The 27,298-nt window shown below is 36.1% G+C and overlaps 4 protein-coding genes across 4 annotated transcripts; 2 read left to right on the top strand and 2 right to left on the bottom strand.

Moving 5' to 3' along the window:
- Positions 1–3,472: 3,472 nt before the first annotated feature.
- On the bottom strand, positions 3,473–6,095 carry LOC140985281 (probable WRKY transcription factor 31). Its single transcript, XM_073453084.1, has 6 exons — positions 5,531–6,095; positions 5,352–5,453; positions 5,110–5,274; positions 4,694–5,017; positions 4,473–4,586; positions 3,473–4,366 (listed from the first exon to the last, which is right to left on the bottom strand). Exons 1-6 carry the CDS (start codon positions 5,846–5,848, stop codon positions 3,674–3,676), a joined length of 1,716 nt encoding a protein of 571 aa, XP_073309185.1. The 5' UTR covers positions 5,849–6,095; the 3' UTR covers positions 3,473–3,673.
- Positions 6,096–10,575: 4,480 nt separating this feature from the next.
- Positions 10,576–12,087, bottom strand: LOC140983986 (putative pectate lyase 2). The gene is made up of 4 exons (XM_073451129.1): positions 11,401–12,087; positions 11,185–11,288; positions 10,903–11,041; positions 10,576–10,794 (listed from the first exon to the last, which is right to left on the bottom strand). The coding sequence occupies exons 1-4, from the start codon at positions 12,085–12,087 to the stop codon at positions 10,576–10,578; spliced, it is 1,149 nt and encodes a 382-aa protein (XP_073307230.1).
- Positions 12,088–15,541: 3,454 nt separating this feature from the next.
- LOC140983985 (uncharacterized) lies at positions 15,542–18,398 on the top strand. Its single transcript, XM_073451128.1, has 6 exons — positions 15,542–15,766; positions 15,880–15,882; positions 16,065–16,131; positions 17,639–17,772; positions 17,853–17,951; positions 18,318–18,398. The coding sequence occupies exons 1-6, from the start codon at positions 15,542–15,544 to the stop codon at positions 18,396–18,398; spliced, it is 609 nt and encodes a 202-aa protein (XP_073307229.1).
- A 1,794-nt stretch (positions 18,399–20,192) lies between these two features.
- LOC140984393 (protein STRUBBELIG-RECEPTOR FAMILY 8-like) lies at positions 20,193–26,629 on the top strand. Its single transcript, XM_073451783.1, has 16 exons — positions 20,193–20,590; positions 21,494–21,626; positions 21,736–21,807; positions 21,894–21,959; positions 22,054–22,125; positions 22,228–22,299; positions 22,974–23,045; positions 23,170–23,235; positions 23,345–23,410; positions 23,509–23,816; positions 24,183–24,439; positions 24,772–25,043; positions 25,140–25,275; positions 25,540–25,682; positions 25,794–25,950; positions 26,151–26,629. The coding sequence occupies exons 1-16, from the start codon at positions 20,428–20,430 to the stop codon at positions 26,298–26,300; spliced, it is 2,205 nt and encodes a 734-aa protein (XP_073307884.1). The 5' UTR covers positions 20,193–20,427; the 3' UTR covers positions 26,301–26,629.
- Positions 26,630–27,298: the final 669 nt, after the last annotated feature.

Here is a 27,298-nt window from a genome sequence, read left to right as displayed (position 1 = left end):
TCAACCCAACTCACATAAATTGTTTGGCGGTGCAAGCCAAACCGACAGATCCAACCCAAATTGACAGCTCAAATCGCAACGATCTTTTACCGTGTTTTATTTATTTAAATAATTTATAAATATAAACAGCAAAAAAATTTCGGTTGCAAAAAGCTTTAATTTAAACACATAAATTCTAACAAACTGTCACATGAGGAAATGAAAAAAAATTAATAAGACTCCAAAGAAAATTCACAATTCGATAATGAGTTATTTCTAAACTTTAATTAATTTAATTTACATAATGAAAAGATAATAAAAAAAACTAAATCATTGGATTAAAAATAACATATTATAATATGAGTAGGCATTAAAAAAAATCAAATACTAATTTACATAATGAAAAGATATCATTGGATAAAAATAACATATTATAATGTGGGTAACATATTAATAATCATACATATTTAAAATATGAATAAAGATAATGAAAAGATATATTTAAAGTAAGCAATTAATGTAAAACAAACAATTAATAAGGAGACAAATGTAAATTCACATATAAAGTCACATATTTATATATATAATAGATATTAAATCTCTGAATTGAATACACTTCATTTAGATATAATTTGAATAGAATGATGGAGAATTTATAATATATGGGTAATAAATACATAGGTGTCAAACTATTCCCAAAAACTATCATTTGATCAAATAGTGTCCTAATATAAAATATTATACAACCAAAAACTCACTTCAAGTTGTGAGAAACTCTTCAACAACTTAAGGATTATGTCAGATGTGTTGTGTAGGGCTGGATCTGCGTAGATGAACAAATTGTTAGGGGGTGTCGGGAGTGTTGCCGGCATGAACCATATTATGGTTAAGTCTGATTTTGACTCAAGAAAATATAGGCGAAAATGCAAAAATAATTAGTGAGTGTGAGCAATATGTTAATAAATTGAATCCTAACGCATAGCAAGGTATTTATAGGCACCGACATGATTAAGTTACTTTATTGAGTAATTAAGGGCCCCGGTTAGGAAAGAATCTCTATTGGGATAAGATGTTACCAGATTTACGTTGATCCATATAATATTTGGCAGATTTAAATGTATTCTGAGATCTTCAGGATTTCTTCCTTATCTTTAATTATTTGTACGCGTGTTCAGTGGAGCCAGAAATCTGGCGTTACTCAGACTAGAATTTTAAACTCTGACATCTTTTAATATTTTAAATTGATCTGCCCGAACTAATATAAAATTTATCCAAAATTATACATGAATTTACACATAAATTTTTTTAAAAAAATTTGGACCACCCGGGACATGTACCTCCGCCCCTGCGCGTGTTCCATATTTACCATGATCGAGTAGCTTCACTTCCAAAGTTTGTTGGTGGGGCTCGGGTAGGGTTAAGAGAGGGGTTGGACGCCCTGTCATACCACCCTCCCCGACCATCGGCTTGGTAATATGCCAATCTCTCCTCAATGGAGCACAAATTAATTCCCGACCCTTGGGCTCGGGTAGGGGACATGCTTCTTGACAGAGAAGAATCATTACTGGTAGGAATTGAGAAGGGTCGGACCTCATGGGGTCGAGTGTTTTGTTAATAGTGCTCGGATAGGAATTCATGATGACAGTGTGAATTGAGTCTGAGAGTGATAGGCAATTGCACCAGGTCGGGTTGGTTTCTATCTTGGTATGTCAGAGCTCAGGTGAAAAGTGTCTGGGCTTGAAATATCTGCACACGTAAGAGAGTAGAGAACGTTAGTGGGACGCCGAAAGATTTTCCGACGTAGTCATTTCGACGCTCAAGTCAGTTAAGTGTTTTATATCATGAGAATTTGTAGAGAGTATGCGTATTTATTGCCAGAACATCTGAATCCATTAATATCAAGCAAACCTGGTATTTATTGAAAAGAAGTTAATGATGACTTTGTTTTCAGTGACCAGCTGTTACTCATGGCGAAATGGTTGCCCATCCTGCTTCCTGACACTGTCAAACCTGACAACCCGTACTACTTTCAGCCTAGTCACATCACTCCTACGTGCGCTGAAAGACCTTCCAATGATTATCGAAACATAACTGATGATATCCGAGTGAATCGGGTGTGAAGTTCGTGGGCAATCCACCGGGTAATGATGAGAGTTTAAAGTTTAGGAATTTTGAGTATACCTGCAAACAACACTCCAATGCTTAAGTCAGCAGGTTTGAAGATGAAGAACACAAGCAATATATGTGGAAATATATGTATGCTTGAGAGTTAGAAGTTTTTCAGAATCTGTAAATGAAAATAATACCAGGTATTTATAGTAGTAATTCCCATCATTACCTAGTTTTCAGTGCCACCTACTATAAGTATGGCAAGTCGACTGTCCATACCTTCTGATGACTTTTCCTACACGCCAAATCCATGTTGTTTTGACATATAAGATTGCATATATGAATTACACTCGAGTGTGGTGTAATTCTCGAGGTAGCCCGGTTGAAAAGCTTCTCGGGGAGTTTGTACGAGAGCCCAAGCGTCTAGTAGCCTGGGTGGAAGATATCTCGGGCATTCACCTGCCCGGTTTCCGCTGAACCCAGCTTCTTGCATACTTAATTTGATTTGGACTATCTATTTAATATTTCGGGTCATCCATGACCCAAGCTCTTACGGAGGTTTCACCACACGAGGGTATCAATAACGTCTCATACCTGTGAATGCGAAGATAACAGTGATATTGAGTGATGACCGGAGTTGCTCTGAGACTCCGAACACAACGGGGGTTTCAAGAATTGAGAGCAGTCAGACCACATGAATTTGAGTGGTCTTCTGATATTGCTCAGGTAGAAAACAGGACCGTGGAAGGAAGCAAAGTTGTGCTATCCCTATGGTATATTTATATCTTTTAGTAAATGATTGCATCGATTTTTGGGAATTGAATCAAATATTTTAATGACAAAATAATGTTTATCAATAATTGTAAACATTTTTTTAATTAATTTTTATATTGGGAATGCTCCCGCACCAATAATCTCGATCGAATATTGCTAGCTTCTGCTCGAAGAGTCAACAAACGCAAGAAAGTACGTGATCACATTGTTTAAACTATTATCGACGGTGATTATCTCTAAACTATATTATATTATTGATAAAAAAAATTTCGAAGGCTACGAAGTCTCCTCCAATCTGAAATCACATCAGTTCTCTATCTTATGATGTACGTGTCAAAATTTTATGGCCGGACTTGTTGACCTCTCAAATCAGAATATATCATCTCAAACCTTTGATTTTTCAACAACTGGGCCTTTGATCGGTTCTACAAGTCTCCAGTTGTCTGCTTCTCAATTGTTTTTTTCCTTCCATTATTTGACAATTATTATAACGATGACCAAATTAAGGAAAATTGTGACAGATAATCCAAGAAACCGATCACTGGTTTTTGTCTTTTGCTTTATTTACGTGTATATAAATATATGAATGAATAAAAAATTATTTAGATGTGATAGAAGACAGCTGTGTTCTAATCTTACTTTCACAACAAAATGGAACTTAAACAATATGGACATGTTAACTTCATGATATGGGACCCGGAAAATGAAAGAAAAGAAACAATCAAGATAACTATCTGGTTCAAGTGTGACGAAAAATGGAATCATAATTAACAAGAAAATGAAGTGGAACTGTGGAAGAACGTTTCGACAGCTAGTTCCCAGGAAAACTGCCGCTGGTTTTGTTGATATTGCCTTTATTTACGTTGTCGGGGGTGGAAGTGCTGTCATGCGGATGAGAACCGGCCATAATGGAGGTGATGGCGGCGGCAAGGGAGGCCATGAAATTAGGATCGGTGGTAATAGCCGCCGTGGCTGCGCTGAGGGTGTCCGCAAAAGAAGGGTGGTGCGGCTGCTGGTGAAGCTGCGGATGTTGCGACGTTGAACCCGTTAATTGAGCTGCGGCTTCGTTAATGTGATCCCAAGACATCTGGAGACCCGAAAACTTGGACTGATTGTAAAGGACATGACCATAAACCTGAGGAATCGATGATGGATTTGGAACCGGTACAAAATTTTGTGGGGGCACTGGAAATGGGACCTGGAAATGTGGTGAGGGTCTTTCAAATAGTAATGGGTTTGGATTTTGTGTGAGATCGAGTGTGATTGTGGGAAATGGAGCAGAAGCTGATATTGTAGCCAAGTTGGATGAACATGGGAGAACCGTTCTTGCCAAGAAACTGGGATTCATTAACCCGTCGGCACTGGGCATAGACTCTGAAAGGAGCATGCTTGCGGCGGCGGAGGTGGTGGATGCCATGGCCATGGCGGCCGGAGGTAGCGGGTGGTTGTGTGTTCCTTCATAGGTTGTGATCAAGATTGTTAGGTCCTCGGCACATCTTTGAACCTGTAATTGTCGTAGCATGCGAGAAATGATTAATTATTCGATGCTTAGAAAAATGTATGAAAAAAAATAAACAATCAAAACTCCACCGAAGAAAGTGAGTACATACTTGTTTGCGCACTGGACAACCGACTGCCATTGTGCACCGATAATAAGCTCGGGGACATGGGTTCCCTTTGGCCATCTTTTGTCCGTATTTTCTCCATTGGCATCCATCCGAAATCTGTTAATATCACACAAAAAGAAACCCAAAATTAGCATAATGATTGTATAAAATTCTTAACTATTATTTCAAATAAAAGAATACTACTAGTTTAGTACTTTAGTTACCATGGGAGCTTCTGATCGTGCTCGAACTGAAACACGAGCTTTACGCATGGTAGCCTCGGTAGATTGATCAGCGGACTTAACAGGATTCAATTTAGGATGCTTGTTAGGACCCAATCCTTCAGATTCCATGCTCCCTTCCCGCGCAATCCTTTTGTTCCTCGATAATTCCATCATGTTGTTAGGGGAGCCTGAAACAGTTCTTTCTTCTGATGAAGAGTTGGATTGTTCCTCCACCGACTGATTAGCGGGGGTTAAGCCCAAGAACTGTCGTGGAACTCTTCCATTTTCCACTTCTTTTTCTTCAGTACTTTTTATGTCTACAATCTAATTTGAAGCATGTAATCGCGTAAAATCAGTTTAATCATCGATACTAGGAAACATTTACGAGATAATTAGAAATTTGACTAATTGACTACCTCGTGTTCTTGCGTACTATGAGTTCTTGAAATCTGTTGCTGCTGCATCAAAGTCACAAGATGCATCTGCATTGCTGTGTAGTTGTTGCTCACTTGAGTAAGCATCCCTCTCAACCTCTGATTTTCAGCGTTCATTCTTTCCAGTTCAACTTGAAGTTGTGCCAGCTAATTAAACAAAATCAAACCATTTTATCATATATTCGACTAGAAGCACCGAAAACTACATTTCCTCGACTGATTACCTCATTCTTGGCTCGCTTATCATCAGCACGATCGGAATATACGCCATCATCCACTGTTGATTGATCACTTCCAGTGTTAACGGTTACAAGTTGCAAACCAGTCTGTATTCAGCAGAAACCAGGAAAAAAAATCAATCAACAATCTAAACCGAGAACAAGCTTCCAGAANTATGGCTCACGTTTACATCAGATTCCCTGCGTATATTTGCTTCAACATGTGAAACTTCCTTCTTAAGAGTAGCGTTCGTATCATTAACCGGTTTACTTTTCTCCGAGAAGAAGTCTACTTCACCTAAGACCACCTTTTGTTGGCTGCCGGTGGGCTGCAAGGACACTGCTTCAAGCTCTTCTTTTCCACTCGAATTTACCGGAAACATAATCAATCCCTTGTTCTTATTTGTCAACTTCGGACTCAGGTTAAATCCAAAAATTGATTTGCTCCCAAAAAAACCAACTTGATCGGATTTATCAAGGGCAAGTCCCCATCCTTCGTCCATAAATAACAAAGCCCAAGATTGAATCAAGAAGAAAATATATCAAGAACCAAATCTAAACAACACTTTCAATAAATTCAGTGAAAAGCATGGCTATCTGAATTGCTTATGTAATAATATTTTAAAAAAAAAGCAAGAGGTGAAGGATCGAGAGTCTGAGAAGTCTTTTACAAATACAAAGCGCAAGCGTATATAAAAGAGGTTGGGAGGTGGAAAAGTCTTCGAAGACCAGAAACTTTTGAAGATTTATAATGTGACTCTTGAAGTTAAAGGGGAAAGACTTTAAGGGTATTTGATGAATTGACGTAAGGTAATGCGTCAGTTTAATTGGTTGCCAGATGGCGCCGTAGCCCAGATCTTAGAGTTGGATAAATTCTCGTGAAAATGAAGAGGTTTCGTCCAAATCCCGCAAATACTAAGTTGGACTGGTTCATACAAGAAAATTAAAGAGTAGTGTTAATTAGGGGATGGAGGCTACCGTATGTGCTAATACAGACCCGCAGCCCGAGCTATGCGGCGGGTTCCACGTGAGGAAAATGAATAGCCTGATGCAGAAAGTCAATGAAATTGACGGCCGACCTAGTGCTTGTTAGTGTGACCACCGGGTTAGGCAGTGAGCAAATCTCATCCCTATAAAACTTTTCACACAAAACTCGAATAATATATAATTCACTATAATTATAATTATAATTATATATTATATATGAACTATCAAAACATTATTAGATACACAAAAACTCTTGTGAGACGGTCTCACGGATCAATTTCGTAGATCGAATATTTTATTTGGGTTTTCCATGAAAAAATATTATTTTTTATGCTAAGAGTATTACTTTTTATTGTGGATATCGGTAGGGTTGACCCGTCTCACAGATAAAGATTCGTGAGACCGTCTCACAAGAAACCTATTATATTATATATGATCTAATACATCTAGTTTTGATATAATGTTCACTTATTATGTTACTTTCATACTTATCAATGAAGTGACATATCCAAATTATATATTCAATATGTGAATATCACCTCATTTTCTGACACAAATATAGACACAATGAACGAGTTACATGTCAAAACTCAATAATAAATAATAAATATATATATAAATATAGCTTTGAATGGAAAGGTATAGGTGGGGACAATTGGGGCGTGCGGGTTTGGGGTAGGCGGGGAGAAGAAGAGGAGGAGGGAAGATAGGGCTTGATTTTTGACTGCGAAGGGCAAGTGGGCAAAAGGTAAAATAAGCAGGGGGGACCGCCTAATTCATTATTAGCGCATTTTTTGAGACTTCTCATGCTTACACCGTGACATCCTTGAAAATTTTCAAGTAATCTATAATCCGTGGATAAAGTGTAATCCCAAGTTGTAATCAATCAATGAATCAGTGGTCTAATTTCTATTACTTTCGTGTAATATATGTATGCGGCAATTTCAACTACTACATATGTCTTTCTTCATTAAGCTAATCTTATTTATGGCATTTAGTTTGAAACAGCGTCTAAATTGTTTTAGGTATTATTCACATATATTTTAAAAAATAATTATGGACTTTTTTATTTATAAAGTTTTGCAAATTTGTATTTTTATTTTTATTAATTCAAAATAAAACATGTTTTCATTTCGTTTATTGTATTCATCAATGTCGAATTTTGATTGTTTTCAAATTATTCTTATTGTTATATATAATATTGGATTTAATAAAAATAATGAATTTTAGGAAATATAGTATCACTAATAAAAACTGTTGAAACATATTCTGATATATCTATTACTATATATTATATTTTAGTACTACATTAAAGTTCCACTCATTTCATGTTCATTTAAATAAACAAGTGGTAGTTTTATAATTAACGAAAAATAATTTAATACATACTTATTCTTGATCTTTATATATTAACAAGAATTTAAACTATAATTATTATATATAATAATGAAATATTTTTAAAAAGTATTTAAAATTTAGTTTTTGCATTGTTTCAAAGTTGTGGGTTATTATTACTCATTATTATCATCATCATCGGTGGCGGATCCAAGGGATGTCAGGTTTGGGCAGGCCTGTTTTGGCCCAAACTAGACAGATTTCTTAATAAAAACAATTTTTCTTCCCTATGTTCATTGTTCATCATCCAAATGAATTTTAGTCGAGGTATTTGTCCAAACTCTATTCTCATCTTATGAGATATATATTTTATTTGAGTAATCTACGAAAAATTATTATTTTTATCTCAAAAAAATTAATTTTTATTGTAAATATGAACATGATTGACCCGTATCACGAATAAAAATATTTAAAAATGTCTACATAGAAACCGACTCTATATTAATAGTTGTTGTAAATGGCCGACACGGATACGGATTGAAAAAGGTGAAAGGGGAAACAGAATCTCACTTATAATTTTCAAATGTTTGAAGCAAATTTTCGCATGATATTCCGATATTGACGTTGGTACAATTTTGAACTCGTACAGTTCTTATATATTTCTTTCTTCTTTCGTACGCGTAACTTGCAAATTTCAATATTTCCACCGTTCATGACCAAAAAACTCACAATTGAACTGCTTTTTATTATTGGGAAAAAGATTCCGTTCACAAATGTATTATTCGTGTGAATCTGACTTCAGTTAAAAATCAATAATAAAACTTTAAAAAGTTGATATTAGAAAGTAGAGAAACATTTTTCACAAGTATTCACATTTAAAGTAAAACTATCATCGAAAAGGAGAACAATCAACAAAACGTGTTTTTCAAATTAATCAACGAAGCCTTTTACTTTTGCTTTGTGCTTTATTTGTTTGTACGTGGAATCGATAATAATTCAAATACCACAAGCCGGCCTACCCGATAACTTGTCCATGCAACAAATTCTCAATTAATGATTTCGATTTTGTCATTTTGTGAATTAGTTAATATATATATTTTGGCAAAAACTTGTCTGAGACGGTATCACATGTTGTACTTTGTGAGACAGATATCTTATTTGGATCATCCACGAAAAAGTATTACTTTTTATGATAAGAGTATTACTTTTTATTGTGAATATCGGTGGGGTTGACCCGTCTCACAGATAAAGATTCGTGAGACCGTCTCACAAGAGACCTACTCATATACTTATTCATGTATATACACTTCGTTCATATGCCTAGCTATCATATTATATTGTCTCACAAATCTATATCCATAAGACGAGTGAATTTAATCTATATCTAGAATGAAAAATAATGTTTTTGACATAAAAGATAATATTTTTGCATGAGTTAAGTTAGATATGTTGGTAATCAATCTCACAAAATTGAACTATGAGACAACGTACTCACAGAAGTTGATAGTTGACGTGCATTTATATATACCATCACTAGTATTATAGTTTTGTGAAATATAATTCTTTACTTCTATGGTTTGTTATCCTTGAATGAGTAGGGATAGTTAAATTTATATTTNGCCAAGTGATACTCACGGGAAATTTCGTGTCCGATCCCAACGAGCGTCACTAGTTCAGACGTGGGCTTTAAGATCACCCTGAGCCTGAAATCAAGAATAAGACCGTTAGAAGGGGGCCAGGAGGGTGTCCTGGCGTAGCCCCTCCGACGCTCAAGTCAGAGACTGAGGATATATGGGGGGAGCAGCTAAGGGCGCTGCTGAAAACAATATAGTGAATGAAATAACCGTACGCTCAAACCTGGTATTTATAGGAGAATACCTGGGCTTCTCATGGGTCCTTCACCTGTGGGCCCTAAATATGGGCCGGATCTTGATGGGCTCATCCATGGGGTATCACCAGTCTCCCCCTCCCGAGTCGAACACGTTAACGAACGATGGAACATTTTGAATGATTTAAAATAATGTGAAGAATTGAGAGGTTGTGTAAACCAAAGGTCATGCATGAACTCAATTTTTGTATCAATAGCCTTCATCCATTCACTTCTAAATCACCCCGAGTGAGAAACAAATGTATACTTTGAATTGTATACCAAGGCTCGAAGCTGATGTCTATCACGATCTTCAAATCAATTTTTCTATGATAAATATCGTATTTATTACATCTACTGCTAAATACCTAGCAAATGATACAAATAGAGAAAATAATCAAAATAGTCCCCCAAGTTTGTCTATTTTGTTTTTTTAGTTTTATAAGTATTCAAATATAGGTTTGGTCATATAAGTTAGGTTATGTTTTGACTTTTGTTTTTTCGTCGGAGTGTGATACCTGACAGGTGCTAAAAAATGCTAATGTTATACAAGGAAATGTTGACGTGTTCGATGCGACGTCAACATACTCTAATAAGAAAGAAAAGACCAAATTCTAAAGCACAACAAAACTCACAAAACCAAAGTCTCTGAATGTCTACGTGATGATCAAAACACAAAATAGACTAATTTAGAGTACTATTTTAATTATTATCCCTTAAATTATGTAACTAACTTTTCATATACCTACTTAATTTAAGTGAGAGCACTTAACTCAAAATCCAATTAAGTAGGGTGTTACACCCAAAAATAAAAAAAGCCAAGAAGTGTATAACGAAATCCATCTATTAAAACTTGAATAATATATGTTGTCTTGTTTCACATTTGACGTAAGGGGAATCTCGATCTTGGAAATGCTGATTAAAAATAAAAAGGACATGATAATCACTTTGATTAACGTCTGCCTGCACCTCACACATTAATTGTATACAGTTAATATGTGGGAGCTCTGCTCAAGTCTCTACATTGAAAATAACGTCTGATCAACATGGTTTATAGGCAGTGCAGGTCAATGGGCCTGCATCGGATGTTAGAGCCGGAGCCAAGGATCCATCAGCCACTCGAAATGACTGCGCATAGGTGTAGCCTGGGGAAATGCTTCCATATCCAGATGGAACAAAGTATGCGCCATTCATAAATTTGTCCTTGGATGATCTCCATTTCCAGTTCGTCCAACCACTCTTCACCTCTCTCTTTGTAACCTGTTTTATGAATTAATATTCGCTAATCAGAACTAAATAATTTTACGTGCTCACCGCATGACTAAAAGCATATATCAACAATGTTCTGCATATTTTTTAGCTATTTACTAGTTTCTGGTCACGGTTATTAGGCGCCATGTAGTAGTTTCCCTCACTGAAAATGGTGGGATTCGCGCTTCCGCCGATGACATACATCTTCCATTGATCATATCTATTGTTAGCCACATGTGCGTAACCTAGCCTAACCCTGCTCATTTGCATGAAAGTAATTTGTTACATTCATGCACACAAAGATCATAATTTACAAATTAATACAAACGAATAACTTTTTGTTATTGATTGAAATATGTGTGTGTGTGTGTGTGTGTGTGTGTGTACATTCATACATACCTTGGCATTCTTTGAACTAAACCCGGGCCAAAATGGTTAAATGCTACTGTCACTTTCATTGCTTTGTCTTCCACGTTTTTATCGTCGTGCCCAAATAACATAACCTGCCATGACAGAACCAATATTAATTACTTGTAATCCCAATTCAAATTGATTATGATTTAGTTGCCGCCTAACACATGATTTCACAAGAAAAATATTCTGTTAAATACTTACTTTGTCGTGGTTAGAGAAGAAGTTGTTAGAAATAGTGATTCCAGTCGAGGCATGAATTACATCAATTAATCCATCATAACAGTGAGCAAGATAACAATGATCGATCCAAACATCAGTTGAATCAAATATGTCGATCCCGTCCCCATCAGATCCACGACGACGCCCAGCATGGGTCGGGCTATCACGAACTATACCCGATTTTCCAGGTTTGCAATCATGAATACTGATCCCATGGATGATCACATGGCTAACATGCTGGATAGTGATGCATGGCCCATAAGCAATCTCCACTTTAGCCCCTCTTCCATCTATGGTCTTGTAGCTATTGATCATGAGTTCATTTTTCAGTGTAATAACCATGCTTCTACCAAAAACAATCCACAATGGTTTAGTTTGGATCACACCGTACCGAAGGGTACCCCATTTAGGGTTTCCTGGGTCGTCTGATGGATCTGTAACAACATAAATTGCACCATATTTTCCTCCAATGGCATTTTTACCGAACCCAACTGCACAATCAGCCAAGGCATGACGATTTGCGGCCCAGTTTGACTTACTCCTCCAGCATGAGTCTATTGGATTTAAGATTTTGGGAGTGTAGTAACTCTTAGCTAGTGATGGAGATAAGTTGACGAAAGCTAGAATGAGGGTAATTAGGGTTAGTGGAAAAGAAGTTGGGGCAGCCATATTGGATTTTGCAGTCGAGTTTGGAGGTACGAAATGCGATAACATGTGCTGACATTTATGTGCATATTTTTGTCTAAAAGGTGGCATCCACGTTGAAATAATAAGTAGGAATTTTTCTTTGATAATTTGTAATCTTTGGGTTATTTAAGATGGTGTTTAGCCGATATTAAACGTGATGGCACGAGGGGAGCCATTTTGACTTTCAATCGAGCTTTAGAACCGGTCCACTAAAATTAGAAAATATAGGAAATTTTTTACGGCCATACCTATTCATTACAATATTTCTTTGGGAAAAATATTCATGTGTTCTGTCGTCACATCTTTAAAAATTTTTAATTGGGCTAATTTCATGCATTTTGCAATGTTATATATATAACATGTTTGCGATTTCAATTATTCATGTTTTCAAATTTCAGTCTTAGTCTATTATCTTTATCTTTAGAAAATTTAGTTATTTCTCCAATGTACCAGCGCTACTGACGTGTGTAGTGTCATGCACATCAACATTTTCGCGATGAAAATAACTTAAATATAAAAAAAAATCGAAGATATAGAACTGAGACTAAAATTTGATAACATATATGACCAAAACAACAAAAAAATTTGTATAGTCAAAAATACAATTTTCCGATATAAATTTTTAAAATCTAAATTGAAATTGGAATATACTTTTATTGAAGGGACAAGCCCATTTAGGTCTCAAAATTCCCAAATAACTATGATTTATTATTATTTTTTGGAAAATGAAACAGAGACAGAATACATTGACCAAATCTTGTTCAGATTAAAAAAATATTTGACATTTTGAACTAGGTGGTTACAAAGTATCTGGTACAAGGGCACCTATATATTGTCCTACATTGTCAACTCTATGACCTTAATTTAGGGAAATTAAATATATGGGCTGCGAAGTATCAATTAATCCATTAATATTTCAAAAACCAAATTTGAGGGAAGGTGTAATATATTGTAATCTAGATCAACGTTCTCCATTTGTCTTAGAATAATAATATCTCAGCCATTTAACTATTTATTTAAGGCTTAATGAGAGAAAAATGAGAGCAACCATTTTATTAATATTTATTATTATTATTGAACAACGCTGTCAACACCCCAAATCAATTAAGCATAGCTACACATCCCATACACACATTTATTATTCCCTAATCCCTTGCATTTATTTCTGCACTTGCCACAATTTTTCTCATCCAGCAATGGATTTACGCACCACCCGTTGCAGCAAATCTCCATAAACTTGCATCTCTTGCCACACTTCCCGCAATTAAGCCTGTCAATAAGCACATTCACGCACTGTTTCCTGCAGCAGTCTGGGCCTCGACTCCCTTTGCTTGCACACACCCTAGGGTACTTGTCACATGTCATCGTGAAACGGGATGGTTTGCTAAATGTTTTCCTCAGAATATTTAAGTCGTCGTCTGTGTATTTAGGAACATTGTAGTCTGAATCAAGATGTAGTTTATCATTATTTATCTGGGGCGAAAATGAAAATGGTGTAGTTGTGTTTGATATTAGAGCTAGGGTCATTAACATAAACAGCATAGGCAATCCCATACTATATATATGTAAGAACTAGACACTAGCTTGACGATTTTTTTTTTCTTTTTTTAAAAAAATGAAATTTATTGCAAGAGGGATATGAATATGTTCAGATGAAGATTGAGAATATATAGGGGTTTATTTGAAGGTATAGTATTTATAATATCGAAATATTGAAAATGTGGAAGCCGCTGTAAATTGATCGTCAACTTTTCTAATAGTTCCTCACACGTAAATTCAAGCTGAAGTTAGGCTCTAAAATGCTTCACTGCCAGAAATTAATACACACGCACACATATAAGTATGTATGTGTGTGTGTGTGTCTATATAAGCTTATGTTTTCAATTATTATAAACTTTATTTTATTATGTTGCATGTGAATTTGTCCAACGTAACTTAAATATGCTAATTAACGAGCGAAAAATATTCTTGAAAAGCCAAAATATTATAGGAAACTTCCCCCAACCATGCATTTGTAATCTAGTTTCATGTCAAAATCAAGTAATCCAGAATTAAAAATCAAGCAAACCAAGTAATTTTGTAAATTTTATACGATTAATTAATCGGGTATGAGTGCACTTAATTTGTTCTTCACTGACTTGTTCGTAAAAGAATATATACGTTAATAAGTCACGTAACATTAATTTCAGTCAATATGGCGGTAGGGTAGGCCGATTTCCAAATTAAATAATTTTAGTCCATAATTATCAGATAATTTGAATTAATATTTCGAAAATTACGTTTTCGTCATTTTAATCTCTTTCTCATTTTAATCTTTAATACATTTTATCAAATTTCAATATTAGATCGATATATTTGTTTTTGAGTATTTGTGGGCTTAGTAGATGTTACTCATATAAGTAGTGTCCACATCCACCTAATGAATGACATGTGTGCAGAGTGATGAATCATGACACTCATCCACATATCATGGTTGAATGAGTGATCATGATTTATCCATTCAACAGACGTATCATTTACTGAGTGAACAAGAGCACTGTCTATGTGCTTAACATTACCAACACCATATTTTTCATTTTTCCGACGTGGCTTACATGACATAAATGTGACGCACGTCATGTAGTGTCATATCAACATTTTCGATAATGAAAAATACTAAAATTATCAAAATTGAGAAGATAAATAATTAAGACTGAAATTTAGTTATATAAAAGACTAAAATCACAAATAAGTAAATATACATGACCAAAATTAGGCACGTTACCAAACTAGCTAAGAGGGTTCTGGACCGGATTAAACCAGTTCTTGATTGTCAGATGATGAAAATGATCAAATCCTATTTTTAACCGGATTGATTCGGTTCCAGATTTACCAGATTGAGAATGTAAGCAGATTCAAAACCAACATCGAATTATAATGGATTGAAATCATAACGGGAACCATATTAGAATAAAGTTTTTTATAAAAAAAAACTTTATGTATCTAAATGAATTATATATAAATTCTACGTCAAGTATTAATTTATTTACTAATTATAGTGGTATGAAACTTATCTTAGCTCACACAGATCAGAATCAAACGATTTTGGATTTATTTTAAGGCAACTCAATCCAATTCATTATTGATATTGGATTAATTATATTAGTTCCGAATTGATTAGACGGATTTTTTAATCCGACTTATCAAATTATATTATTTTTTATTATAAGTAAGATCGATTGGATCCGATTCATTTATCGATAAATAAATAAAAAATTATTTCTTTTATGATTTTTTAACTTAAAAAAAAAATTAGAATTTCCTGTTTTGAGGAAGAAAAATGCTGAATAAACCCAAAAAATGACCCACACAAATGCAGAAGAGAGACCGCCGAGACGGGATTCATATACAGCGACACCATCCGAAGCGAGCATCATCCTCATCCCCAGGATTAGAAATGGCTGCGGCTTCCCCTGCTGAATGCGCGGCTGCGGCGGCGCTACGATCGGTCCTCCAGCGGGTTAACAATGCCGCCGATCTTTCCGGCCGTGCATCCGATCGTATTCGAGTTGTGGCAGTGAGCAAGACTAAACCAGTACCCCTCATCCGCCAAGTTTATGACGCCGGCCACCGCCACTTTGGCGAAAACTACGTCCAAGAACTCGTAGAGAAAGCTCCTCAGGTCTAAAAATGATTTCTTTTTCTCTCTGATGCAGAATAGTAACTCCATGTGAAATTTATTAATTAGTTATTTACAGTCTTTTTTTTCCTGTTACTGTTGATTGTTTTGGGCAGAAGGTAGCATGTCTTTGTTACTTATTGATTGTTGTCTGGGCGAAAAGGCATCATTTTTGCCATTATGACGTCTAGCATCCGGTGTTAGATTCTAGGTTTCTTTTGTTTTATCAATTGATTAACAGTTTAGTATGTATAGCTGTTATGAAACCATGCATAATCTTTCATTTTTTGTTAAATTGCAGCTTCCTGATGATATAGCGTGGCATTTCATTGGGAATTTGCAGAGCAATAAAGTGAAACCTCTTCTAAGTAAGTTCGGAACCATCTACCTTTCTAATCCTTAAGAATATGGACTTGGGCCTAAGTCCACCCAAAAACTAGGTCCAGAGAGTGGACAGGCTCAGGTAAGTAATCTTAACATGATATCCGAGACACGTTAGCCACCCGTTGAACTTCAATATTGACATAATCCATATGTTCATTCCAGGGTATCGTGGGGAGTTTTAGATGTCCAGATCAGCTGAATTAAATTATTGATAATTGTATATGTGGACAATCTTCACTCTTGGATTAAAGGATTTGGCATAATATGAAAATCTGCGCCAGAGAAGTGATAAATCACTGATTGAACTGCAGATTACATGTAGACTTGGAAATTATTTGTTCTGTTTAGTTTTGCACGTTGATCAACAAATATTTGTGTAATTTAATACGTTTTTGTCGGTGGTTTAGTATTTTGATAAACAACAATGCTTCTGCTTGGCAGATGGTGTTCCAAATCTTTCCATGGTGGAGACTGTGGATGATGAAAAGTAAACAAATATTATCTTGTATTTTTTGTACCGAAACGAGACCCTATAAATCGCAGGTACCATATAGTTTGAAGTAAAAATTAAGACACAGAATTCTTGAAGAAATGTCACAATTGCACGCGATGGTTTCATACATACTTACCTTGATGGGAGTTTTATACTGGGTTGTAGTTATTCTCTAACTTCAGCTTCTTTTAGGTTTTATTATGTTTAAAAGTCTTTCATCCTATGATGTTGATTGAAAGTGTCCTCATTTTTCCTGTCCTATGTTGGTTCATTTTGTAAGATCTAGAATGCAATATAATTTTTTGGGATTGTGGATGTATGGAACTCTGAGTGTTATACCTAAATAGCAATTCAGGCAGGATTGTCACTGCAAATAACCATCACTAAAATTTACTGTAGTGCTTAATGTTGTGAGACAAATTACCCTTAAATACAAGTACAGACATGGTGTTATCAATCTCCCTTTAAGTCAAAGATTAAAAAACCTCTTAGTAGTCAGGACCTAAAAATTGCAATGATAGAATTTCTCACATGAATTGTATACCAGAGTTTGAAGCTTTAACCAGACTTAGCAAGAGGTATGTTCGTCAGCATACACGGGAATTTCCAATTATTTTCAAATCCAGATGGATTCCCTGCTAATCACTTTTAATTTCTGTATATCTATTTGATAATTGGTTTTGTATATGATATCCTTAATGTTAAAATGGATATTAAATATCTTGCTTCTTGCCCGATCTTCTCCTTGCTTCATGTAGATTGCAAATCATCTTGATCGTGTGGCTGGAAACATTGGAAGAAAACCTTTGAAAGTATTGGTCCAAGTAAATACAAGCGGTGAAGAATGTGGGTAACTTGAATTTATCTTCTTTTATGTGATCCAGTCATCAGTAGTTGTTGTGAATTTGATTATATGTCCCCGTCATTGGACTTGATATAGGCATATATGGAAAAGTAAGGTGGATTAGTTCAAACCTTTTTACCTGTATTTTCTGCAGCTAAATCTGGGGTTGAGCCTGCTAGTTGTGTGGAGCTTGCCAGACATGTTAGCTTGAACTGTCTAAACCTTGAATTTTGTGGTTTCATGACAATTGGGATGCCGGATTATACGTCTACCCCAGACAATTTTAAGGTAGTAATGTCTATTTAATACTTTTGATCTGCTACATAACAAGTTCAATTTGTTAATCTTAAGACTTCAGTTGGTATCAGACATTAGCAAACTGTAGAAGTGAGGTTTGCATGGCACTTGGGATGGCAGAAGAGCAATGTGAGCTCTCGATGGGCATGTCTGGAGACTTTGAGATGGCTGTGAGTATTTCTGCTAGTTCTTGAGTGCTTTACTAGTTTTAATAATGGACAGTATGCATGATATGCAATCATTTAGATGTTTAACAATCAATTTTCTTTAATTCATGCGAATTACTTAAAAGAAACCTCGTATAAATATCCACCAATCAATCAATGTCTTGCATACCGCCACTGAAATCCCCATTCCAAATCTTGGAGAAGCCTAAAAAAATGGTTTCTCCATCATTTTGCTTCTTTCTTCTGCATAATCTTTGTAAGCCCCTAAATTTCAGCTTATTGTTAAGTATCCGGATAACAATTGCTAATCTTTAAATTCCTATGGATAACTTGTGCAGCTGATAATTTACTCTTGGGGCATGATTGCAGATTGAGATGGGCAGTACAAATGTTAGAATTGGATCTACCATATTTGGAGCAAGGGACTACCCTAAGAAACTGTCAAACTAGCTTTGACAGCTCTTTATCAAGATAAAGAGATAAGTTGAAGTGCAGACATCATAACCCGGTATTTCTCGATTTCTGCTTTTCGGGCCAAGTTTTACCATTTTTCCGTGGGTGCATGATTCAATTTTTTAATGATTGTTGCCTATGTTGTGCTCCTTTGCAGTACTAATTGCCTTTGAGTATGTATGTATTGCGGCCGAGCCGTAATAGGCTACATTTAATGTGTTTCAAAACAACTTACGATTTCTGGGCTAGACGATCCGGTGACCGATTTGTACGATGTAAAAGAGCGAACTTTATATTTTTACAAACATTATATTATTAAGCTATAAATTTCTTACTTTGTTGATAGTCCTGTCGAATCTTTTCCTAAATGTCTGCCCACATTCAACTTGATCAATAGACTACCTAAAATTCATATTTGAGTTGGTGACGTAGGTGAGCGTTTGTTCAATCGTTACGAGTTCAATTCTCTCAGCCAATATTTTATCCTACGAAATTCTCTCAGCCAATATTTTATCGTACGATGATATCATACATAGTTTACTCAACGTGGTTTAAAATTAATAATTAATAATTGAAACCTTTTCGGTTGTGCAACTGCGAAATGGAATTTTGTTGTAGACGATAGTTTTAAACTACGTGGTAAATTTATACTGCTATTATCATTCAATGAAGCCAAATTTATGATGATGAGGTATTGGCACCATCTATCTTATCTGTCTGCCTACATATCGTAAATGTTTCTCACTACATAATCAGTGTCGGATAAAATCAATCAAACAATTTGGTGTGAGTTATTAAAATTAATTGTACTTATGTGGGCCAATCAAGAAAGAAAAAGAATCGAGTCTGAGCTGGCATTCAGAACAAACGTACTGAGCAGGCGGGGTGGGAAGGAAACAAGAAGACCCGAATTAATGACGAGAGAAGACTGCGGGCGTAATAATAATTGAAATAACCAGTGGATGCCATGTGTGGACAATGGTATAGCTTACTTAACACCTGCTACCATTGGAAAACGCGTAGATATTCCACCAAATAAATCATAAATTCACGTAAGTGATACATTAATTCGACGTTAAGATTTTGTGTTAAAAGTTGGGATGGAGCAAAGTGAGATTCTTTCCGAAACTTTCATTTCACACAAATCTATCCTATTATTCTTGAATCATGAATTATCCTACAATCTCTGATGTCCATTGCATCATTTTGAAAAGATATGTCATTTTATGAATTCGATATGGAAACATAACAATGGAAATTTCGACTTTTCGAACTAAAAAAGAATGAGTCAAAGACTACAAAATTTCATATGCTTTCGTCACGTTTGAATTTTTTTTTCCCCACTAACAAAGGACATCACAGGAAACACATTCAAAATCAAGAGTCTTAGGCTTCATTTGGGAGCGTTACGAAAGAAGGAAAAGAAAGAAAGAAATGGAGAGAAAATTCTCCTTCAAACCCAAAATGTTTTCCTCCCAAAAATGAGATTAACACAAAAAAAAATTTGTTTTCGAATAAAATCAAATTGTTTGTTCTCTTTCCTTTCTTCAACTCTCAAACAAAAAAATACATGACCAGGTACGGACAATCTAGTCATTTCAACTGTCTCACCTGCTTCCCATTCACTTTCAGTGTCGAATCTGCACCTTTCCAAGTAATCAACCCAACGTCGGCAGGCAGCTGATGGCACTATCGATAATAAACCATATTCTTGAGGACATTTTCGGCAGTTTATAAATTCACCTCCCTAGATCTGTGGATACGAACTCGTGAGTCTTATCATTTGGAAAATCGCCCGTGCTTCCAATTTTGACCCCGAATCACTTTATTTATTAATCAATCAATTGTTTCTGTTTTAAAAAAGGAATCATACCTTCCGTTTTCTGCGTGTCTTCATGACTGGAGCTGTGAATCTCAGATGACTGCAGGCTGCAGCTAACGATGGTAAGACCTACCACAGGTGATTGCACCGCCACATCCTCCGGCGTGTTTCTGTCCTGCTCTCCGCCATTGGCTGCTTAGTTCTATGGTCAAATGCACGCTCACAAACCGCTGTGACGCAGTGTACATTCTGGTAATGGATACAGCGGTGGCCAGATCTTCTGTATTCCTCACTCGCCTTCTAGTGATCTGGGCGGTGATCTTCAGCTTTTGTGTTCCCGTTGATGCTATTACTGATCCTAATGATGGTGAACCTTTAAGATGTTTTCCGTTTCTTGCACACCCAGATATTTTTTTGCTTGTATGGAAACTTTCTTGGTAATCTTCGAGAGTTAATGTAAAATGTGATGGAAAAATGACGGGTAACATCATTTATTAGTTATTATTTTGCATCGTCTCTTAGAAACCTGAGGTTTTTCACTTGTTGTATGACGGACTATAGGGGCTGTGTTGATGGAATATTTATTTTAAGTATCCTCATATAATATATTTAGAAAAAAAGATGTAATCTTTCGGACGTGTTCGAATGATCTCAGAATTCCAAGAAAATTAAAGATCAAATAATTTCTTGATAAATCGGAGGTCCTAATTCTGTAGGACTTTGACGTGTGGACGGATAATCTTTTGAAAATGTTTGTTTTGGTGTGTAATTTGTTCGTGTTGAATTTTGTAGCCAAATTGAGTTTTAATCAGCCCTTAGATTGGTTGGAAGAAATCTTTATCTTTCAATTTTACATTTTAAAATCATTAACGATTTTCGTATCCTGTGGACAAAAGGAATTCGACTTGTCAGTGTCTATTATGTAGTAGTTTCAGGTTTTTAGTTTGCTATAGCTGGATCAGTGAGTTTCTGCTTGTGCGTCCTACTCAATGAGTGTTTGGAAAACAGAAAGAACAGATTTTTTTTTTCTTCCTTTTCTGTTTTGACGTTAAAAAATGGTTAAACATTTGGATCACTGTTTGAAAAACAGTCTTGGTTTTTTCGTATCATACAAATGGGGCCGGTTATGTTTTATGTATAATCATCATGTGTGTTACCTTTGTATACACAACCATGAAAGTTAATTCCAGTTATGGATTGGTTGGCCTTGATTATGTTCAACTAACGTGGGTTGAACTTGACGGACCTGGTCTGTCACGCCTCTATGCAGTACAAGGGCTTCAAGTTTTGTACACTTCATTGAATAGTCCTAGGCAGCTAACAGGATGGAGATCCAGTGGTGGTGATCCCTGTGGAGAGTTGTGGAATGGAGTTATCTGCCTAGGTTCTTCTGTAGTGTCTTTGTGAGTTTCAATGTTCCAGATTTATTGTATCTCTGGTATAACATGTCTTTTGAGTCATTAATCTGCTTGAATAATAGGATTGATGACATACTTTTCTTCGTTGGAACAGGCATATGTCTGGGTTGGGACTGAGCGGAACAATGGGATACTTGCTCAACAACCTTGTGTCACTAAAGACATTGTATGAGAGATCTCTTATCTTATATGAATAAAATATTACCGATGATGCTCTCCACCTCTTGCCAACCTTTCACTCTTTTGTTGCAGTGATTTGAGTGGCAACAATATCCATGATTCTATTCCGTATCAGTTACCACCAAACCTGACAAGCCTGTAATTTTGATATCTTATTGGGCTCAACATTTAGTAGTCTCTGATACGTGATTTCCATCGTCTTTTTTCTAATGCTTGTTCTATCTTGTTGCAGAAATATTGCAAACAACAACATAAGCGGGAATCTTCCTTACTCTCTTTCTAGTATGACCTCACTTAGTTACCTGTAAGTGGCATAGTTTTTCTGACTCATATTTGGCATTTCTTATAGTGTGATCCATATGTCTCCTGGGTTTTTAATGCCTAATACCTGTTATTTATGGTATAGGAATGTCAGCAGAAACATTTTGTCTCAGGGAGTTGGAGATATGTTTGCCAATCATTCAGCACTAGCAACCTTGTCAGTCAGTTCTTATATCTCTGAATACCAATTCGTCAATGTTGGCCATACTTCCATATATTCCTCTTTGTTCATTTGAAATTTTACTCACTAATTATTCAAAATATTCTCGTATAAATGTAAGTCTTCTTTGAGTTTGTCCCTTCTCCTGTCTTATACCTTAGGTCTCTTTTCATGCTTATAATTGTGGCCTTTTTTCCTCTATTCAATTTAAAATTGATGGTTTTCTACTTTACACTAGGGTAATTTGAGAAATAAGAACAGGAAATAATAGGGACTACTGGACTAGTTTTATAAGCTTTGAGTTAAATTGATCGTGAGAATCCGAAATGCAGAAAATCTTCTAGTTTTAGTGTGTTTCTGAGCTCAAAAAGTACTTGTGTTATTTTTTTAACTTATGTTGTAAGGTTATTATCTTTGTAAATATTTGATTTACCAATTATTGCACCCTTGATTGACAATAGAGTTCTCTCCTTGGAAGTTCTGGTTCTTTGTCACAAACAGACGTGCTCTTTACAATCATTGTTAAAACAAATATTGTTATAACTAGAAGCAAAACAAACTTTTTCTGAATAAAAAGTATCCTGTCTATCTATGTTCGTTGCTGGACTATCGCTATCTGTTTCGGGATCTGTTCATCTCAGAAGTATATAATTAATACGATGCAATTTCAGGGATATTTCATTCAATAATTTTACTGGAGATCTCCCACCTTCCTTTAGTACTCTAACCAATCTTTCAACTCTGTGAGTATGGCAATTATTACCTTTTAAGTTTTTTCCCTGTTTTGTTGTTCTCATTTCTTTTTCATTTTTTTTGCTTCTCTATGTTTGTGTCGATGTTAATATCTTAATATTATCACTTTCACAGGCGAGTGCAGAATAATAAACTTACTGGTTCTCTAAATGTTCTCGTTGGTTTGCCTTTAATCGATTTGTAAGTGTTGCAATCCCCACATCAAGTATCATCTCATTTACTTAATCCAAGGAGAAATACGATGAACTTGATGGATTTGATAAGTTGGTCAATATACTGATATCTGCAGAAATGTTGCTAACAACAATTTTAGTGGCTGGATACCCCAGGAACTAAACTCGGTCACCAGTTTTGTGTGAGTAGTGCAGTTATTTTAGATGTGAACTAATCAGATAATATGAATAATGCTCTTGCTTTAGGAAAATTTATGATCTAATCATTGTCATGTGTCAGATATGATGGAAATGCGTTTGCTAATGGTCCTGCTCCTCCTCCTCCACCATATACCCCACCTCCTCCAGGTCAATCTGGCGGGAGCAGTCGCACTCCTCAAAGTGGGCATACACCTCAATCTAATGTCCCAAATGCTGGAAATGGAAATAAGAATGGGTTGACAACAGGGAGCATATTGGGGTTAGTTCTAGGATCTTTGTCTGCAACAATTTTGTTGCTTCTTGCACTAGTTTTTTGCCTTCAAAGGAGATCCAAGAAAGAAATTGCTGCACAAACCTCAGTCGAAAGCCTTCCTGACAATGACAAAGGTAGCACCTCTTCTCCGTGCGATTAGTTGTATAAAATTGTTTCATTCGTTAATATGGATTTGATTACAAGGTGTTTCCCCTCTTTTACGTAACACGTGCAATCAAAACCACCTAATGAAACTATGACGTCCATGTATAAAACTGCTTCTGACATCGTGCACTAATTTCTCTGCTCTTTTGGCATATGAAAGAATTATTTCTTGTGACTAGTTTTAAATAAAATTGTGAAGTGCATAGAACTATTGTATTCTTTAATACATATAAATTTGATAGATTTTATCATCAAGTGTAGACATGATACCTGTTTATTGCCTGTTTTTATATACTCGTTTTATCAATTCATCTTGCACTCTTTTTGGTCCCTAGTGAACACAGAGATGCAAGAGCACCGGGCGAAGACAACAGCCACTGTATCTGATCTCAAGCCCACAGCAGTCGAAAACATGGCTGTCAGACAAATACAGGGAAAAAATGGATCTGTCAAAAGAGTGAAGTCTCCAATAACCGCCACTTCTTTTACAGTTGCCACTCTTCAAACTGCAACTAATAGCTTTAGTCAGGAAAATCTGATTGGTGAAGGTTCTCTTGGTCGAGTCTATAGGGCAGAGTTTCCCAATGGGAAGGTAATTTCCTTTGTTCTTGGGAAGAACATTTACAATAATTTACATGTGAGTTTGCCTAATAATTTGAAACAATTAGAGCAAGGCGATTTGATGGATATGTTCTGCCTTCCTTTTCCACTTAGGTCTAAAATTTCAGTGAAATAAACTGGCATTTTTCAGTTTTAACTGACAACATGCATGAAAGCGATGATCAACTTTACATTTGTGATCCCCTGATGCTATTGATTCTAAATGATATTGACATTTTAACATTGTGGCGTTTGTATGTGTGCCAGTGACTTAAAGATTCTCGTGCTTGGATATTACATATGTTTTACATGTTATTTTTCCAGATTATGGCCATAAAAAAGATAGACAGTGCAGCATTGTCCCTGCAGGAGGAAGATAATTTTCTTGAAGCCATTACTAATATGTCACGTCTGAGACATCCAAATATTGTTGCACTGGCAGGATACTGTGCAGAACATGGTCAACGTCTTCTGGTTCATGATTATATTGGACATGCTAACTTACATGATACACTGCACTATGCTGATGAGAGGAGCAAAATGCTGACATGGAATGGACGGGTTAGAGTAGCACTTGGCACTGCTCGGGCTTTGGAGTATGTTGTACATGGAAAGAACTTTGAACACACTCATGCACACACATGTTCTCCTTCCTTCTGGCTTGAATCTTAATGTTCAGCTCTCTTTGGTAGGTACTTGCACGAAGTGTGTTTGCCTTCCATTGTACATAGAAACTTGAAGTCCGCAAACATTTTACTTGATGATGAGTTAAATCCCCACCTTTCAGATTGTGGATTAGCTTCTCTAACACCGAACACAGAACGACAGGTAAAACAATGTGGTAAATTTGGACATCAAGTTGGCTGCTGCTCCTATTTATTTAGTTGCACTCTTGTGGGACTTATGTTGGTATATAGAGTCTTGTTTTGTAGAACTTAGAGGTCAAAATCACTTGCATGGTGGACTAGAAAAGGCGTGTGTTGTTTGATTAGGTCTCTTGCTCATTGATTTCTCTTACATCTTTGAAATTATTGAATGGCCCAGCAAAAAAAGGAATATGATATAACATTTCCTCCCAACATTGATTTACAGGTTTCTTCAACCCAAATGATTGGTTCGTTTGGATACAGTGCACCTGAGTTTGCCTTATCTGGGATATACACTGTAAAAAGCGATGTATACAGTTTTGGTGTTGTTATGTTGGAGCTTCTGACTGGCCGGAAACCGCTTGATAGGTAAAACCAGATCTTACATGATATGATTATCATAACCGTGATTTTAAAATATTCCAGCAGAGCATCAAGTTTTGTTTTTCCATCATCCTTCGTATTCATCCCCATTTTCAGTTCAAGAGTGAGATCAGAACAGTCACTTGTGAGATGGGCCACTCCTCAACTCCACGATATCGATACTCTAGCAAAGATGGTTGACCCTATCTTAAATGGAATGTATCCGGCAAAGTCTTTGAGCCGTTTTGCAGATATCATCGCCCTCTGTGTTCAGGTAAGGCCCTGCACTAGTATTATGTGATGTTTAAGTGGCTTCACTAGCAATTGAGAAGCAGTTCATGAGTTTGAGATGCTCTCTCATCTAATATGCTAGTCTTTTGGATTCGTCTTTTGCTCTTAGACTCGGGCTTGGCACAGTGGGCCACTGTGTTATGCAGAATTTGAAATTGAAACTAAATAATAAATCCAATGCAGCCTGAGCCTGAATTTCGACCTCCCATGTCTGAAGTCGTGCAAGCCCTGGTTCGGTTGATGCAAAGGGCAGTGATCGTCAAGAGACAACCCAGTGAGGATTCAGGTTTTGCATTCAAGAATCCAGATCATGAAGCAGTTGACTTGCTGTAGCATGTATCCAAAATCCTTGGCAATTTTTTGAAAATTATGCGAAGGTCCACGGGCCATAAAGAAGAAGGAAAGCAAAATCAGTGAAAAGGAAGAACATATGAACAAGGAGCTGCCAAGAAATGTAATCGTGTTGCACACTCTGTGAGAAAATTCTCAAACTTTTGTCAGAATTGGAGATGCATATTATAATATTATATTGGGCAGTTAACAGTTGTCTAGCAAAATAATAATGAGCGTTGGAAGCACGATCTTAAGCATAAAGACCAAGTTAATGAATCAGGCCATGCTGTATAACGTGCGGCACGTTTTATGGAAGTGCTTTCCCACTATTTGACGAGGTTTCCATTGACTATAATTTTTTACTTGGTTCGGACAAATGACACTGGAAAAATGATAGTGAGTGCTAAAAATTTTGCCCCAAAATTGGAAATATAAGTAAAAAAATACCCGTTTTTGCACATAACATGTTGGATACGCCTCACAAACGTTTGTTATTTATATGTCTACTTTGTTTTCATTGACTCACGAATATGGGCCTAGTGTTTTCACGGAATGTAGTAATCGAACTTCCATCCAAAATCGTGTGTTATAATATGTCAAATAATGTTTTAAATCTACGTGACATGTTTAGTTAGTTAGATTATGTTTAGATCCATCTCCCATAATGAGCAAGACTGTAAAACTGCTTTGGTAGGTTAGATTAGGTGGTTTATGTTTTTTAAACCTCTTAATCTCATGTTTGATAGTATTTTCATTTAACCAAGTCAATCCTATAAAAGATTAGGTTATATAAACTGGGATAAAATAATCACTCCTCTCCCTAGTATTATTTATCCACTCTTAATATATCATATTTTTCTAATTTTACCATTCTTCTATATCCAAACTCACCATCACTTCACGCTACCGTCGCCACCAGTCGACGGCCGCCGACCGACGACCGCCGCCGCCGCCGTCGGCCGATCACCCCCACGGCCGACCGCCATCACCGCCATCGG

Source organism: Primulina huaijiensis, chromosome 9, assembly GCF_012295235.1.
Source record: "Primulina huaijiensis isolate GDHJ02 chromosome 9, ASM1229523v2, whole genome shotgun sequence".
Taxonomy (NCBI): domain Eukaryota; kingdom Viridiplantae; phylum Streptophyta; class Magnoliopsida; order Lamiales; family Gesneriaceae; genus Primulina; species Primulina huaijiensis.
This window is presented reverse-complemented; position numbering and strand designations above follow the sequence as displayed.